The 16,504-nt window shown below is 39.4% G+C and overlaps 1 protein-coding gene across 42 annotated transcripts in view; it reads left to right on the top strand.

Moving 5' to 3' along the window:
- The window catches only part of LOC101165843 (receptor-type tyrosine-protein phosphatase delta), a 496,446-nt gene that overhangs the window by 410,018 nt on the left and 69,924 nt on the right, over window positions 1–16,504 (top strand). For 22 of the 42 annotated variants that reach the window (XM_023966295.1, XM_023966297.1, XM_023966301.1 and 19 more), the window contains exons 11-12: window positions 494–639; window positions 3,219–3,360. In XM_023966295.1, the coding sequence (XP_023822063.1) occupies window positions 494–639; window positions 3,219–3,360 (288 nt within the window). Of the gene's footprint in view, window positions 1–493; window positions 643–3,218; window positions 3,361–16,504 lie in introns of all 42 variants that reach the window. The other 20 variants (XM_023966287.1, XM_023966285.1, XM_023966296.1 and 17 more) reach the window with 1 other exon arrangement.

Raw genomic sequence — 16,504 nt, forward strand, 5'->3', positions numbered from 1 at the left:
CTGTCTCAAAGGAAATCCAAAAATGTAATTTTGCAGATTCTTCTAAAAAGGACTTAGACCTGTTCGTCACCCCAAGGCAATGAACTAAATACCAACAATAGTTGGTATTTAACAGAAAAGCTGCCATTTTGAAAAAAAAGTTTAGTATGTAGCAGCCACTTAACAAGTAAGGCAGAGTCAAAAGGGGGCGGCAATAGCGGACGGGCCTGTGGGCCACACAGCGCCACTCGTGCCTTTAATCTTTTTTACACCTTAATTCTTGAGTCACTAATACATCAATCAAAAGCTCACTGTTACTTAGAAAATATGTTTAAGGGTCAAGATAAAATCATTTGTTCCAGACATTTTAATCTCTTTTTTTGATCTCAATGGACAATCCTCTTAAAGGCCACATGCTGAAATCATAAACTTTCTTGTGTGTATGTGCTTTTGAGTTTGTGTGTGGCCTTTAACATGATGATTTTCCTTTCTTCTGTTTTCTGTCCTAATCCAGCACCACCAAAGTTTTTAAGAACCCCCAATGATCAAACAGGCGTGCAGGGAGGTGTGGCATCCTTCATCTGCCAAGCCACGGGAGACCCGCGGCCGAAGATTGTGTGGAACAAGAAGGGGAAGAAAGTCAGCAACCAGAGATTTGAGGTATTAGGTCTATTGTTCTGATGTAAAATGCTCGACAAAATGAAAATGCTTGAGCACTGCTTTTGGCTCCATTCACGGATAATCCATTGCTTCCAGACCCGCTTGCTTGCTTTTGTGCCCTTACTTGCCACCACGCATTAGCAGGCTCTAATAATCATGCCGGCCAGGATTATAAAGCATGCACAAATTTTAATGAGCAAGTACACAAAAGATGCTGGGACAAATTTGTAATTAAATAAATGGCATGAGGAAAGCACTTGGACAGAAGTAAAAAAAAAAAAAAAAAAAAAACAGTTTGTGATGTGACCCAGATACCTACATTAGCATCACACCACGTTTTCTAGTTTCATGCAAAGTGAAGGGGCAAGCAGTGCTTTCACTTCCAAGTATTCTTTTGCTTTGTGGCAACTTTATCTAAATGCATGCCCTTGCCTCCTTTTTTTGGCTGAAGCTTTGATTTTTGTTCAGCTTTAATCTCTACTGGGGCTCAAAACCCATGAGTAATAACCCATCCTAGCAGGGCACTGATAAGATTTCTATTAATTTCTGTGCCAGTCCTCAGTACTATCATGGTGTCACTTTGCTCCAGCTGCCACATTTGCTAACTTTTGCAAAGCAGCATTGCCTAACAGGATTTAAAACCCTTATTCCACCTCTTGTTTGCTTCTCGTGCCCACAGAAATGGAATCTTATCAGAGTTCATCGCGCTTGCATCGCATGTAGAGTTGAATGCTAACACATTGGCTCCCATTCATCCCTTCCTTCACGGGGTTTGCTGGCTGTCACAATTCCATGGCCATTCAATCACAGGCCGCTGCCTCATCTTCTAACGAAAACCCCATTTCCCTTCAGGAGCCTTAAACTTCCTCTTTAATTTGTCCTCTTTGGCTTTAACCAAGGCTGTTTTTGCCATCACTCGCTGTCACCTTTAATGCCAGCGCTGCTCTGACTTGGTCAATGAAATGTTAAAGTGTATTGTTAACAAGTGTTCAGATATACTGTGAATTTTGAAATGTTTGTTGGCCTCTGAGGTTGCGTGTTTGTGTGTGTGTGTGCGAGAGAGCGAGACAGAAAGAAGGAAAGAAAGAATGAAAGAAAGAAAGAGCCCTCAGGCCTTTTGTTTTTGTTGAAATTTACCTCTATGCTTAAAAGAGAGTGAGTTATGACACAGATCTTTCTAACGTCAGTGAGTATACGACACGTAGCATGCAACAATAGCTGAATAAGCTACAACCAAACACCTGTTTGTGCAGCATTTTAAATGTTGTCCGTCAAAAAAGACCAATCCGTTTTGTCTCCTTTGCCACTACTTCACCCCATGGTACAAGTGTCCTTAAACGACTATCGAGCCACCTTTAACTGTCCATGCCTGTTTCTGTCCCATTGACACAATCCAGTGTTGATACATTTTTCTCTACGGGATCGAACGTTAGCTTTAAGAGTGGGACAGAATTGGACCTAAATTTAATTTTGAAATTCAATATTTGAGTAAAAAGAAGAAGAAGAAAATACACATCCCCCTTCCCCATTCTTAAAGTTTGTCAGTCACATTAGTTTGTTTTTTTTAGACTCAATGCACAAAGTATATATCAGATTCTTTTGTAATTTGTTTAAAATGTGTACAAATTTATTCCTAAATGATGTTATTTTTAGCTTATCTATAAAATCTACTTTATGCCTTAGTCACAGCTGCCTTTGAAGGTGGATATGGAGTGTGTGCCTTTAGCATACGGTGTTCACACTGACTGTTCCTACCTGATACTAGCAGTCTACAGTCAGAAGAGGCTTAGTGTGAAATGCTGACGCGATGAAAACCTTGTGAATCTTCCTTGAGGCATTTTCTTTCCCAGCTCTTCCAATACACTAAAGATTTGGTGTCATATAGTTCTGGACGGAAAACAAACAACAATTATTTATTCCTCCTCCATGATCAATTTTCAAACAATTGGGACTTACGTAAGTGAAATGGCCCATACGTCACTACCAAATCTGAGTCCCTGATTGATCAGAGTTCAACCACGTTTAACTTTCAATAAATGCACATTTTGTACATGGAGCCTAAAAAACTGTCCTAAAAACTTGTGTAGCAATGGGTGAACGCAAGAAATTTGAACACGGAAGCCCAAAACATGCTCTTACATTGACTTTTCATTCAAAGTCAATGTAAGCGCACCTTGGTGAAAGAACAAATACTTTCATGACGTCTCCTAAGGCGGCCAAGCAAGCCTCAAGGGAAAGCGTGAGACACACCTGCGATCCCTTTAAGATACCACACCTCGATACCCAAAAGCCCCGCAGCACCCGTACGGGTGTATGTGACTAAGGCATCACACCCGCACATTTTTTCACACTACCTGATATAGTATTGGAGTCACTCACATGTACAGTAAAAGTCCACCCACAAAAAAAACAGCTGTAAGGTAGGAAATAGATTATGTGTCACGTGTCAGTCATCATCAGTCTTGTCTAAACAGTCTTTTTTTTTGCTTTATTTTGTTTTGTTTGTCTCTGCAGAGGGTCCCTCCTCCGTGTTGACCAAAAAAATCTCCTTTAACATATCCTGTTTCTCGCACCTGCAGGTGATAGAGTTCGACGACGGCTCTGGTTCGGTGTTAAGAATTCAGCCATTGCGCACGCCTCGAGACGAAGCCATATATGAATGTGTCGCCTCCAACACTGTTGGAGAGATAAGCGCTTCCACCAGACTCACAGTTTTACGTGGTAGGTCCTTTTTAACTCAACAGCCCCTCTCCCACCCCCCACCCCCACCCCAAAAAAAGCTAAATAGTCAATAGCATTCAGCTCTGCTCCAGCAAACCCAGGTAAGGTTGCATATGTCTTATGCCTTCATTCTTTTTCTTTGTTCCACACACTCTTACCTGATTTAATCTTAAATTCCACACACTGTGCTCCTGCTTGATGAAATCTAATCCATTTCCCATTTAGCCAAGTAAGTTTCCTTTTCTAAGTGACTTAAGTCATTTGCATACAGATTTTTGACACAATAATTAAGATGCCAGTTAAATTATGCAAATAACCATCCTTTCCTAGCTCGGGGGTTTTAATGAAAAAGCTCAGCAATAATTTTCAAATCAGTCATTTTTCATCTCTGCACTTCAGCTTTGATATTCGACCATGTAGAAAATAAGGCTGTGCTATTCTCATGCGATTAACAAGCATACTGTTTCAGCAGTGCTCCAATGGCAGGTTGATTGTGTCAGTATCTTCCTGTAATTATGGCTGCATAAATGCATCTTTTTTTAATGTTTTAAGCGTATAAGATTTAATAAAAAAAGAAAGAATTCTAGGGAGCGGCTCCAACACAGGTCAGATGGCAAGTTTGATGTCTGCGTGTCTAATAATAAGCACTGACCAAATTGTGATCTTGATTACACAAAGCATTTCCTTCAGAGGGAAATTTGTGGTGGCTTTGAGCACAAAAGACTGTAATATCTCCCTAAATGTTTGGCTTCAAATCAAGAAAATGGCTTCAGAATAAATAAAAAAAGGGCTTTGGGCTCCTTGAATGAGGTGTGCTCCATTATGTTCCACAATTACAGAACATGGCAAATGAGGTCCTATTGAGAGAGGTGCTTCCTTCCTATAGAAAAAATAAAAAGCTAGCTGCGTGAGTCTCTGAAGCCCCCTTCCCACCCCACCTCGAAGCTCCCCTCCTGCCTCGCTTCTTATCTCACCAGTGAGCCAACAAAAGGCCCTTTGCACTGTCTCCAGAGGCCGATTGAAAGAGAAAGGTGGCACGTTCACATGCAGCTCTCCTCTGTTTACTGGGGTATACACACTGAGCGTGTGGAACCATGTGTGTGTGTCCTCTTACTCACATTAAATACAGTGCACAATTCTTCATGCCTTTCGCCGTGTCTCTGTCTTTCCCCTCCACTCACGCCGACAGATAGCTGAGGGACAGATAGAAGCTGCTTTTCCCATCTCCACCGACCGGCATTAGCATGTTTATTACAGTTTCTGTTTTGCTCTTCGTCTCTGCCTATTCTACAATCATTGTGCTGAGAATGAGCAAGAGCCGATGAGTTACCCCAAATAAAAAAGAAAAAAAAAGGCAGCAAACAGGAGATGCCTCACTGTTTGGGTTTCCTCTGCTTTGGTGTAAAATGATTTCCATCCAATAGTCTAATAAAACGATGAAGATGAAGCAAAATGTTCTTGAAATAAGCCGCTAAAAATGAATGCAGGTTCAGTCATTGTAATTTTGCAAATTATTCTTGCAGCCTTTAATTTTGAAATAAATGAGGTTCAAAATATTCAAATGCACTTTAATATGTGTTTTTTACTTATTCAAAATAAATTATTGACACGCCAATCTAGCTGCGTTTGCCGGAATCCGGATCAGGTGTTTTTGGCCTCGATCTGATTCCGAGTCATTTAATTTTGAGAATCTGCAGAATCTGCATAAAATCTGCATAAAAAAATGTGCACATTTAATAAACATATTCAAGTTTTCTCCTATTTATTAATTTTTTTGTCAACCTTCTTTTTACCATTTATTACTTAAACAGATCACTTTTGTTTCAGTGACTAATCGAGTAAAATAGTTCTATCATCTAGAGAAAAATAGTTAACTGTTAACTAGTAAAAACCGGTGATAATTAGTCTTGTGAGAAAGTTTGTAGCTTTAGTATCTTTAGAACTATTGAACATATTTGATCATGTCCGATCTCAATTTAAAAAAGAATTAAGATCAAGGATGACTTTCTTCTCAAGTCGTCAAAGCATTAATATGATGATGAGTATTCATGTCTATCTCATTTCAGTGTAAACATTTATTAGTTTTCGAGACATTACTGACTTCTTTCTCTGAGCTTGCACTTTGTAGACGGTCCCTTAGCAGCCGTCTCACTGCCATCTATCTGTTGGCAGCGTTGAGAGAGCCATTCATGGTAAAACGAAACTAAACCTGATCTTTTTTCTTCTGAAGTTCATATGAAGGTCATTGTTTGAGTTTAGACAAAACAATAAGAGCCACTTGCTGTTAGTTTTAAACATTTATTGAAAGACTTGTTGAACCTGGAAGTCCAAATCTATGAATATCTGGCTGACTTTAACTGAAGTGTTCTTGGGCGTCTTCTGCTCATGCAACTGCGGTATTCCGCTGCGCTTTCCATCAATAGAATGCTGTGATTCGTTCATGATATGCAGTGTTTATTTGCAAAATGACGCTTGTAATCTGTAGCGCTAATCAAAATAACTTAATAAATATCCGATCCCTGATCAGGAAACAACTTCTAAACAAGTTTGAAGCGCCGTGATCAGGTCCAATTTTCAATCAAAAAAAACAAAAAGACCTGGGTAACAGCATAAACACCATCATGAAGTTAAAATGCTAAATGCCACAAAAAGGTTGTGCATTTGTTTTTAAAGCAAGGGCACAGTACAAATCAATATGTCTTACTTTCAGCAAAGTTTATGATATAATGTACACTTTTTTTGTCTGTTCTGCAACTTATGACTATGGAAACTATTTCTGTTCAACTTTTACTTTTCCCTAAAAAAAGTTATTTGTTAAACCTTAGTAAAAGTTTGATGCAACAGTGAATAAATAGTTAAGTGAACAAACAAAGAAGAGAGCTATAACACCAGGTCTCAATACATATAAAGTGACTGTTCATTTAGTTCATTTAGGCTCCAATGGTCTGTGCAAACGACGGCAAAGCATCTGTTGTGGGAAGCTCGCCATGGGGGGCGAAGCCTAATTTCATGAAGGAAAAGCACGTTGTTGTAATTGCCGTGTTATGAAAAGAGAAGACTTGAGGTGACAAATTCGAAGTACCAGGGGATATTAGTATTCGGATCGGCCTACAACTTGATGGGAACTGCCATTAGTAATGAACTTCCAGGCTCGCAGAAGCAATTTGCATGAAAGATGAACTCTGAAATGTAATGATGTTCCCAGTCAAATCTGCCAGGCTCTGATGTGACGTATGGATCGTCTTATTTGACTTTTGTTTTTCTTGCGTACTGTAACTATAAGATGAATGAGGTTCTGGGATTTGTGCCGTTCAGGTGGATTCATCTCCACTTGTTTAGAAATTCAGGCTGATCAGGAAAGATTGTGTGACGAATATAAAGCACATATGGAACAGAGTAGGTCTCCAACCTTTTTCAGACAGCAGACCGGTTTACCAACAAAAAGTATTTTAACAGACTGGCCTGTTCAAGTCTGAAGCAGGCATCAGTCTTTTTTTTTTTAGCTTCCAGTTTCCCTTAACTTTTGAGGGCAAGGTTATTTTCCATCCTTTTTAACCCTTGTGTTATCCTAGGCACTTTAACATTGGGTGTGGGGTCATCTAGACCCACTAGACAGTGCGCTGAACCTTTTTTCTTCAATGATTTGTGATCTTCACTGGTGTCCATGGATTACATGAAATCTTTTCACCTTCATCCACCTTTGTCATGGTAGGGAAAACACGACATCTTGACCCCATAGGATAGCACAAGGGTTATAATATCTGTAGCAGCTTAAAACTTTATTTGTACTCTAGATATCATATAGGAGCCACTAAAATGTTATATACTGTCAAAGTATAAGCTAAAAAATCGCACGCCAATTTAAGAGTACAATGAATACAAGAAAAATCAAAACAATCTGCACTAAAGCAGATTGATAAAAATATATGATAATAAACGTGAATCCACCATTTGGGCAACTTTATTAGCAGCATCCTTGCAACATTAGACAGCCTAGTTGCTGAATATTGTGCAATATTATGGTGTGTGGGAACAACTATTGCAATACATTCATATTTGGAGTAAGGACTCCTGGTTTTCGTCTGTTAAATGCAGCTGTCTCTTATTTTGAAGTCAAAGGCTCTTCTTCTCTTTCCTTACTGATTCTTTTCTGCCAAAAATAAACTTTTCAAATATGTTTGTTTTGCTAGCTTGGGGGTTAGCAGTCAACGCTGCCTCCTTAAGAAAGTAGCGGATGGATTTTTAATGTGTGAGCAAGCGACTTGAATGAGTCGGATGTGGTGGGGAGGATCCAGTAGTTTTTCAAAATAAAACTTCTTTCAGAATCAGATTATAAATAAAATGGAAACATATAGGTCTCCATCAACTGTCCCATGGACCGTCCCATTGAGTCACTGGAATAGAGTATCATTTGATTAGTTGTTGCCGTTTTTTATTGATGCAACCCTTCAAAATACAGTTTGCATGAACTTGGACTCCTGCTGCGTCTGTAACAATTGTACATATCAGTAGGCAATGTTAGCACAGCTGGTAATCTATTAACTGAGCAAAGGAACATGAAAATGTAGCAGGGAAAACTTGTGGGGTCTCGACTCCCTGCTAAAAGTAGCTGCAGCAGAATGATGGGTGTATTTGAGTGCTGCAGTTCATGATTCAGGCATGATTAAGGATTTATATTGCATCTTCATACTCCCATTATTCTGTCAACAGCCATTTCCTGTGCGCCGCACACAAGCCGGTAAACTTATGCAGCTGTGCTCAACTTGACAGTGGGAGCGGAAAATGGGAAGCTGCCGTCCTGTGACGGAAAAACAGAATGCATCATTTCCATTTGTATGGAACGGCACAGCAGCACGGTCAGAGCTGTGCGGCTTAAACGAATCTTTCCCCTTTCAGCAAAAAGGCTGCAGCACGATCAGTATTTATTTAGAAACAATGCACACACTCCGTTCTTTGTTACTATTGTGGGAGGAAACTGCTCCCGCACTGAATGAAAGACAAAAAAATGTACATTTTAAGGCTTTTTTTTTCTATTTCAGTGATTTTTTTTTTTGCCTCTTCTGACAAATGCTGAGTTCAAGATGTAAAAAAGAAAGAAAAAAAAAACGGCCTGCACGCTGGAATTGCTTATGAAGACAAATGCTTTGTCAGCCTTCTTGAACTGTTGGAGGAAAATGTAGCACGAGCAAAGAAGCAAGTGACCATTGTTAAATTACTGTGTTCCTGATCAGTGGTTTGCAAAAAAGGGAAGGAGGTACCACACACTGGTTTACTGGCAGGAGCTCTGTAAATGGCAAGACCCGAGCTGCCGTTCGGAACGTTCCATTTTGTCAAAAAATGCATTTTCTTCCTACAGGAACATCGCTGATAGCATAAACCGACTCACTCTCAGAGAAAGTCTTCCATGCAGATTTTACATGTTTAAGTTGTCTTTGTGCAACTCTATGGCTGAAAATATGGTTTCTTCAAATGCTTTGCTGTAGTGTTATTTTAGAACCGCCAGTATTTTAGTTAGTTTTGTATTGGAACCCTATGCATCAGAAGTTTCTTATCCCCCCCCCCCCAAGAGTTTGAGTATCGATGAAAATTTATTTTTTATGGCATTTTTCTGATGATAGGGGAACATATCTGAAGAAAACTAACCTCAGAATTGCATTTCTGAGTATCTTTATATTCAAATTGTTGGGATTCGGGAGCAGATAAAAAAAAATGCTGTTAGAAAAAGATTGCATTTGTGACGTAGCAAATATGCTGTGCGGGCTCTCAGCAGCAGGAAGGGGAAGGGGGGCGGAGTTACTCTGCATCAGCGGTCACACCCATAAAGAATTTCTAAAGAACTACTGTTGTTCTGCAGAAACTATATCGTAGAAAACGATTTTGGCTAAACTACGATCAATAGATGATTGGAGTGGAACTTCAACCAGTAGCATGCGGAAACAGACATTGACTGCAGTAACCTCTCATTTAATCCATCCAATGTTTTATCAAATCTGCCCAGACAGAGTCATTGCTTGGAATTCCCAGCTTCACCCTCTCATATGTCAAAAAGTAACAAAAAATAAATAAATAAAATACAAACAGAGCACACAATAACTGCTTGTTCATTATTTTAATTTAAGAAAACAAACAAAAAGAAAACAGAGTTGACGGCCCTTACCATTTTTTCCGTTTAGATTACTAATCATCCTCCGATCATCCCCCACAGACTTTTGTAGCTAATGGCATGGTTAATCACAACAGCCAATCAGCATCTGCACAGCCACAACAATTAAAAGCAAATCTAACATCAGCAAGATGAATGCCGCGCTAGTCTGCACTTGGTTTCAGAAAAACATCTACCAGGGTTTGTGAGGCATTTTTGAATTCTCTTTAATGATGACAGGAAGTTCTGTACATTTTTATGGATTTTAATGTTATTAAATGAAATTAAAGTATCTGAAATGCTTAACTATTGACTTTGACAAATGTTTTTTTCTCACGTCTACAGTGATTTAATACAAAAAAAGACTTTCAAATCAGTTTTTTTTTCACATTTGTGTACATTTCTGTCATCCACACACAAAGAAACAAATTAGGACTTAAGTCTCAACAAGGTGGGTAAGTGCTGACAATGTTCGCAGCTTTGATCTTAGCTGTGCTCAAAAGTAATTTTCTACTAGATTAACTAGATATTACAGGGTCATCCTTAATGCATCTAATGATCTTGAGAAGCTTCTCAGGCCATGTAATGGTGCTTGCTAATTGGATCCAAACAACTTTGGAGGAAAGTGATGTGGAAATGATGTCTGTGACTGGTTGATGAGTAGCTTTGTGTTACCAGTGTATCTGTACTACACTTTAACATCTGAGCTTTAGCTCCAGTGTTGACATTCGTTGGACTATCGTAACTCTTCAACCATTTATGCAATAAACGTAATTCCAGCGTATTTGGAAGCGGAGAAAAGCAGCCCTGACATGCAACACTCTGCGAGTGAAGTGCTTACACTGTCGACGTAAATCGGCTAATTCTGTTTCTGACAGAGTCAGCTGATTTATGTCGATCGTGTATATGGTCAAAGAGTTATGGTATGTCAAAGAGTGCGTGTTTTTTTAGGTCTCACTGGTGACATCTAGAGCGTTAAAGGGTTAAGGGAAGTAAATAGACAGCCATAATCCCTGTGCTATCCTAGGCACTTTGACATTGGGAGTTGGGTCATCTAGACCCACTAGACAGTGCTCTGAACCTTTTTTCTTCAATGATTTGTGATCTTCACTGGTGTCCATGGATTACATGGAATCCTCCACCTTTATCCACCTTTGTCATGGTAGGGATGACACATCAATGGTCATCTTGATAAAATAGGACAGGCTAGGGCTAAATATGCATCGTGCTTTTCACCAGCTACAAATGACACCAATAATCTCAATATGGTCACATTTTGGCAGAGAATGTCTGTTTACCTAAGCTGAATGCTCTTGCATAACCCCCATTTTCCACAAGGGCTCTTTGGAAGTCAAAAGGTCCTCTCTGAAGGAGATTAGCAAGGCATGAATAATCCCTATATTCCTTTCTACTATAGCAGGCTTTTAGCTATATAAATAATTGAAAGGGCTTGTGCTATGCTTTCTATTTCCCAGAAAGAAGTCAACTTGTATGAAGTCAGTTTCCTCAGACTTTTTATACCACACATCTCGCATATCAGAATCTGATGAACCCATGGTCAAATAGAAGAGCTCCAGTGGATGGAAGCACATCTGGCACAGTTAAACTCACAGTTCTAACAATGACTGAAGATCAGAGCACTTTTTGGATGTGCTCTAACAGTTAAGGAGATGACATTTTGCATTAAACCAACACTCCACCGAAACAAACTCTTCGTACTTTTAGATTGAAATCATTTACCCCAAAAACACAGATACTTATATAAAGTTTTGTCACTAGCTGCTAAAAAAAAACATTGACCAGGAACTACGTCGATCCCATCAGAGGAACAATGGACATCAACAATTAACGACATCTATTCAACGGAAAAAATAACAAACAGGCTAAGACTGCAAGAGGCACAATTACACCGACACTTTACAGCAAATACAAGAAGCACCTAGAATTGACCCTCGTTTTTGATTGCTGTTGTGGTTTGTGTTTTGTTTTCATGTAACAAAAACTAATAAAAATAAAGTTTAAAAAAAAGAAATAATTTTCCCAAAAACGGTGACATCAGACACGCCTGTTGGACCAAACGAAACCACCTGCTTGTGAACGTATAGCGCATGACGGTTAATGAACCAGCTCAGTATCTCACAGTTTTGCCTTCTGTCTTTTTTTACCTGACCAGTTGGAGGGCTCACCTCAGTGCTGATGCTCTCGTGAGCCCATATCGACTCCAACTTCTGGTTTCAGTCGTTTGAAAGATGTCCTTCTTGCCGCCAAACAAAAACATAGGCGGCGATAGTTATATTTTAACGAAATCTTTTTTTAGCTTTGCCTTTACAATGCCAGTCACTAAAAAATGAGAGGATGAAAATACAATGAGCATGCTTTAAACATGAAAAGAGAAGAGGCATCTGGCAGTATATGCATCAATGTGACAGGAAAGTTGGGGAGAACGGAGGCGTCCCAAAGGAGGTGATAGAGTGTGGCGTCTGCTTATATACTCCCTTCCAAATGCTCTTTATGTGTGCATGTTTAATGCACTAAAGGGCTTCAACTATCGTCTGATGTACTGTTTCTGGAAGAGGTAAAAAAAAAAAAAAAGCAAAAGAAGAGTTGTAAAGGTGTTTCTGCTGGAGTTAAAAGTGGCATTCAATTCAGCTCTGCCTTCAACAAATAGCTTAAAGCGTTGTCAGATAATGCTCGCCCACTCTGTTCAGGATTACTTTATAGCAACATTGCTGATGGTAAAAAGAAAAGATGACAAGATTCTTTTTTTTTTCTCTGTTCCTTACATGACTTAATAAATTGGGTTCTGTTTGGGAGGTAAATAGATTTATCGCTCAAGGTACGAAGCAGAAAATATAATATGCAAGATAAAGTGCTATAAGGGGAAAGAGGAAGGAAGACAAAGATGAAAAAAGGCCTTTTTTAATATGATGGATTTAATGAAATTTGAGCTAAAATTGCTTTTCTGAGTATTTCTTTATTCAAATTGTTGTGAATCAGGAGCGGACAAAAAAATGCAGTTTGAAAAAGATTGTATTTGTGGCGGAAAAAAATGACACTGGGTGGGCCACAAGCTCCCTGCTCTGCTGAAACAAAGAGCTCTCAGCAATGAGGCGGATAAGCGGGGGGCAGCTTTTGTTTTAATGATGCCTAAAGACTGCATAATCATAATTAAAAGACCACTGTGAACACTTTAAAAATAGCTCTAAAGGTGAGATGGTAGATGGTATGTAAAGTCTGGAATGAACTGAACGGCGTAAAATACAGCAGAGCAAAAATAAAGCGCTCTTGATTTTTCATAGAAGTCCTGAAATCTCTCTCTGTTTTTTTTTTACTTTTTGCCCAAGGTGATGTTTACTCATAACGGTACATATAAGTCCAGCTAAGCTAGTTTGACAAAGCAAGGTGGGGGGGGCATCTGAGCGTAAAAGGTGCTTTGTGCCTGACTTCCTGCCGGCCTTGGTGTATGCCCAGCCAGGCCTGTAAAGAAAGGGCCCCCTCTCCGCCCTTCCTGCTTCATCTCTCCTTTTCATCTCCCTCTTTACCCATCCATTTTAGCACCACCCCTGAGGGGCATCTGACACTAACACTCCCTCCCTGCTTTCATTCTCTTCCTCCCACTCTCTTCACTTAGGTTGTAAATGGAGGAATATCACAGCTAATCCGTCATGTTTATGAATGACGTGCAGCCTGCAGAGAGTTGGGGCGCCTTGCCAGGAGAGGCGTACATCTCTGTTGCGTGCCCCGCGCTCTACTGATCCAATCTGCCCCCGGTGACGAGGGCAATAAAAAAGGTCTAAGGGAATGCCAAGCTTTGGGAGCACTGACCTAAGTCACTTTTAGGCTCCTTAAAAAAGTGACATCAGAAGACGATGATTATTTAGAATGCTAGAATTGGAATTTTGACCTAACCAACGTAGATTGACAGAAAGACAACTACAACTGTGATCAGTTTGCAGTCGGGATGTCATTTTTCGGGGTGGTTACGATGTAAAAAATAAGCCGCAATAGGTGAAATCTACAAATTAGGATTAGCCATAAATGTTTTAAAGCTGTAAAACTCCTCATTACATACTGTGTACACCTTTCTTAGACAGACATGAACACTTGTCTTTTTCTGTACAGGAGACCTCAATTGACTGATTGACAATGCTCTACAACCAATCAGAACACATAATGCAATGCACTGTAAAAAATAAAAATGCAAAATTATATTGACAAAAAATCTGCGAAACAGCAAGACTACGAAAGCTGAACCGCAATATACCGGTCATAATTATTGATATAGGACTAATTGAGGATTAAATCTTTTAAGCTGTGGTGATTCCAAACTATAATCACCTGCAAACTAGACAAGATAAGCAACAAAGAAGAACCGAACTTCAACAAAACAATCAAAACAAACCCGAGTAAACAGAACTAAAGTCACAAATCTTCCCAAATAATAAACTAATTACATTGTCTCAGCAGTAGTTCAGAAGTAAAACTTTGACTACAGGTTTTCCAATGCTATTCAAAATGAGCAAAGCTCAGGTTGTTCATCTGTGAAGGTTTTTCGGGGGGAAAAGGGCCCTGTGATTAATAGGATTGATTCTGCGGTGGTTTCCTCATAACGTTAGGCATTAGGTGAGGGATTTTTTAATGACAAATAAGCAGCATTCAATTAATTACACAATCTCAAAGAGGATTTATGGGAGAAACAATCAGTGAGGGGCAAAGGGGGGAGAGGATGCTATTTTTCACTCAGACAGACTGCTACAAACCTTTGGTTCAGAGCTTCTTCTGTCCATTCCCCTTCTTCCTCCTATATTTCATTCCATCATTCATCATCAGATAGATTTAAACTGGCTCCCCATATAGTTTGAAGACCCACTCCACTGTAAATCGTGTATTTGGTGTTCTTGTGGCATTACCTGTTTTTTGTTGTTGTTTTTTTTTCCAGTGGAATCATGAAAAAGTTAATAATAGATTAAGGAATAAGTTAAACACTTAAATGTACCAGCGTGGTTACAAAACACACGTGTGATTATGGCAGCAATCCTGGAGTCTTCTGCCGTCTTGTAGAAACGAAGGATTAGTTGTAGACTGCACAGACAATTCTTGTGAACAATTGGGTGTTACTCCTTTTATAAATATACAATTTGAATCTGGCACATGGAAAGTATCAGTACTTTCTTTCCACGTTGTGTTTCTTTTCAGCTTTGTCCATGGCCCACATTAGTCCTAACACACAGCATGTTCTAAAACAATTTGAAGGTTGACTCAGAGTTCAGCAGCCTTGATTTGGTAAGAAATAATGAAGAAAAGAAAAAAAAAGCTGAATTCTACTCAGTCCGCAACTGAACACCAACAGAAGGAAGTGCTGGGCATTTTGTTCTTCATCATTGAATTGCTTAAGCAATATCTATCCGGTGCAGGTGCCAGGAGGCATTTTGGGAAAATCTAGCTCAGAGGAACCTGTGGGGTAAAACCTAATCGCATTTAGGCTGGACAAAATATGTGCCAGACAGCACTGGGATGTAACGATGAGATAAATGCAGGCTTTGGGCTCTCTGAGGGCATGAAGAAAGAAATTGAAACACCTCGGTTCCCGATCTCTTCATTTTCCTCAGCATGTGTGTTTACATTCTGCAAGCCGTAGCTGCCACTTGTGAATTCTACTTAATGCCTTTAATGTCAGGGGTCATCTCAAGTGTTCTAGGTATTTCACCCAAGGCCAGTGCTGAGCTGTGAGTCAGTGGATGAATGTCCAGGCATGCTCGCAAAAGCAAGTGTCCAATATTAGACGGTTTTACAAAGTAGGTAAACACATCCAACTTTGATAATCCATCTTAAATAATGTTAGTTAACAGGTAACTAAATGAACTGAAGTGTGTTGAAGAGTTTAAACTAAGTCTACGAGATGTTTGTATTATTTAAGCACAAAATATAGATTTATTTTTGGTTTGGTTTTTGATGATAAATTAGCACGTTACAATCTTATTTAAAATTCATCTTTCTAAGGTTTCTGATGCAAATATAAGAGGGCTTAATCACTGACTTATAAATAGACTATGGAAATCAACCATCAGAAAGTCCTGGTCCATTACCTTCTTTATTCTAGAGAAATATGCACATACGTTATAGTGACCCTTGACATTTCAAACAGGAAGTACCCGTTAATTCCAAACAGCCAAAACGTTGGACTTGAATAGAGAAATAAACAGCTGTTACACAGCCATTCTATTGGTCAGAATAACCATTCTTATTCTGATAGCATTCATGTTCTTGGAAAATCCTTGTTTTTATGACGTTGTTTCTGGAGTGCAAGTAATTCAAGTTATAAACTGACATATAAGATGCCTTAATTAATACATGCTGTTACTACAGCATGGAGGCATCCATACTGTGAAAAAATGGGGACAGAACTGACTTAATTTTGATGTAAGCAGAAGTAAGCCATTTTCTTTGAGTAATGTCCCGCTCAGTCAGTGCAGTTGTCACGTACAGTGAATGGTTGTAACTTAACTTAAATAGTTCTGTTACATTCAAAGTCTCTTCCTTCTAAACATGCCAATGCTAAGGTTTGTAGTATTAGCTTTGCTAATTTGAGAACTTATATATCTGCAAAATTATCAACATGTTTCCACTATTCTCCATTTTTACTCTGCAGGCAAGAAATGTTGGTTGCCTTGGGTACATCAAGCTACTCTGGTGCTTCGTTTCCAGATGTGCAGATTTAAAGTTGTTAAATATATCACATATAGGTGAGCATTTGCAGTGCCTGCACACTTTCATTCAGCTCGTGTAGGTGGCTTGTCACAGTCATATCCACCAAAAAGTGCAGCTTTTAGAGCCACTCTCTTCCAGTTGTGGGTAGTTCAGGTCTTTGCTTTTCAGGAATGTTTTCGCGTGTTCGAAACAGACGACAAAGTGACGCAAAACCTCACCCCTGGACAGCCATCGGACTGCGTTGTGTAGCAGGAGGTCAGAATATTCGCAATGCACGGAACTGACGGTGGTTCG

This window comes from Oryzias latipes, chromosome 18 (genome assembly GCF_002234675.1).
Source record: "Oryzias latipes chromosome 18, ASM223467v1".
Taxonomy (NCBI): Eukaryota; Metazoa; Chordata; class Actinopteri; order Beloniformes; family Adrianichthyidae; genus Oryzias; species Oryzias latipes.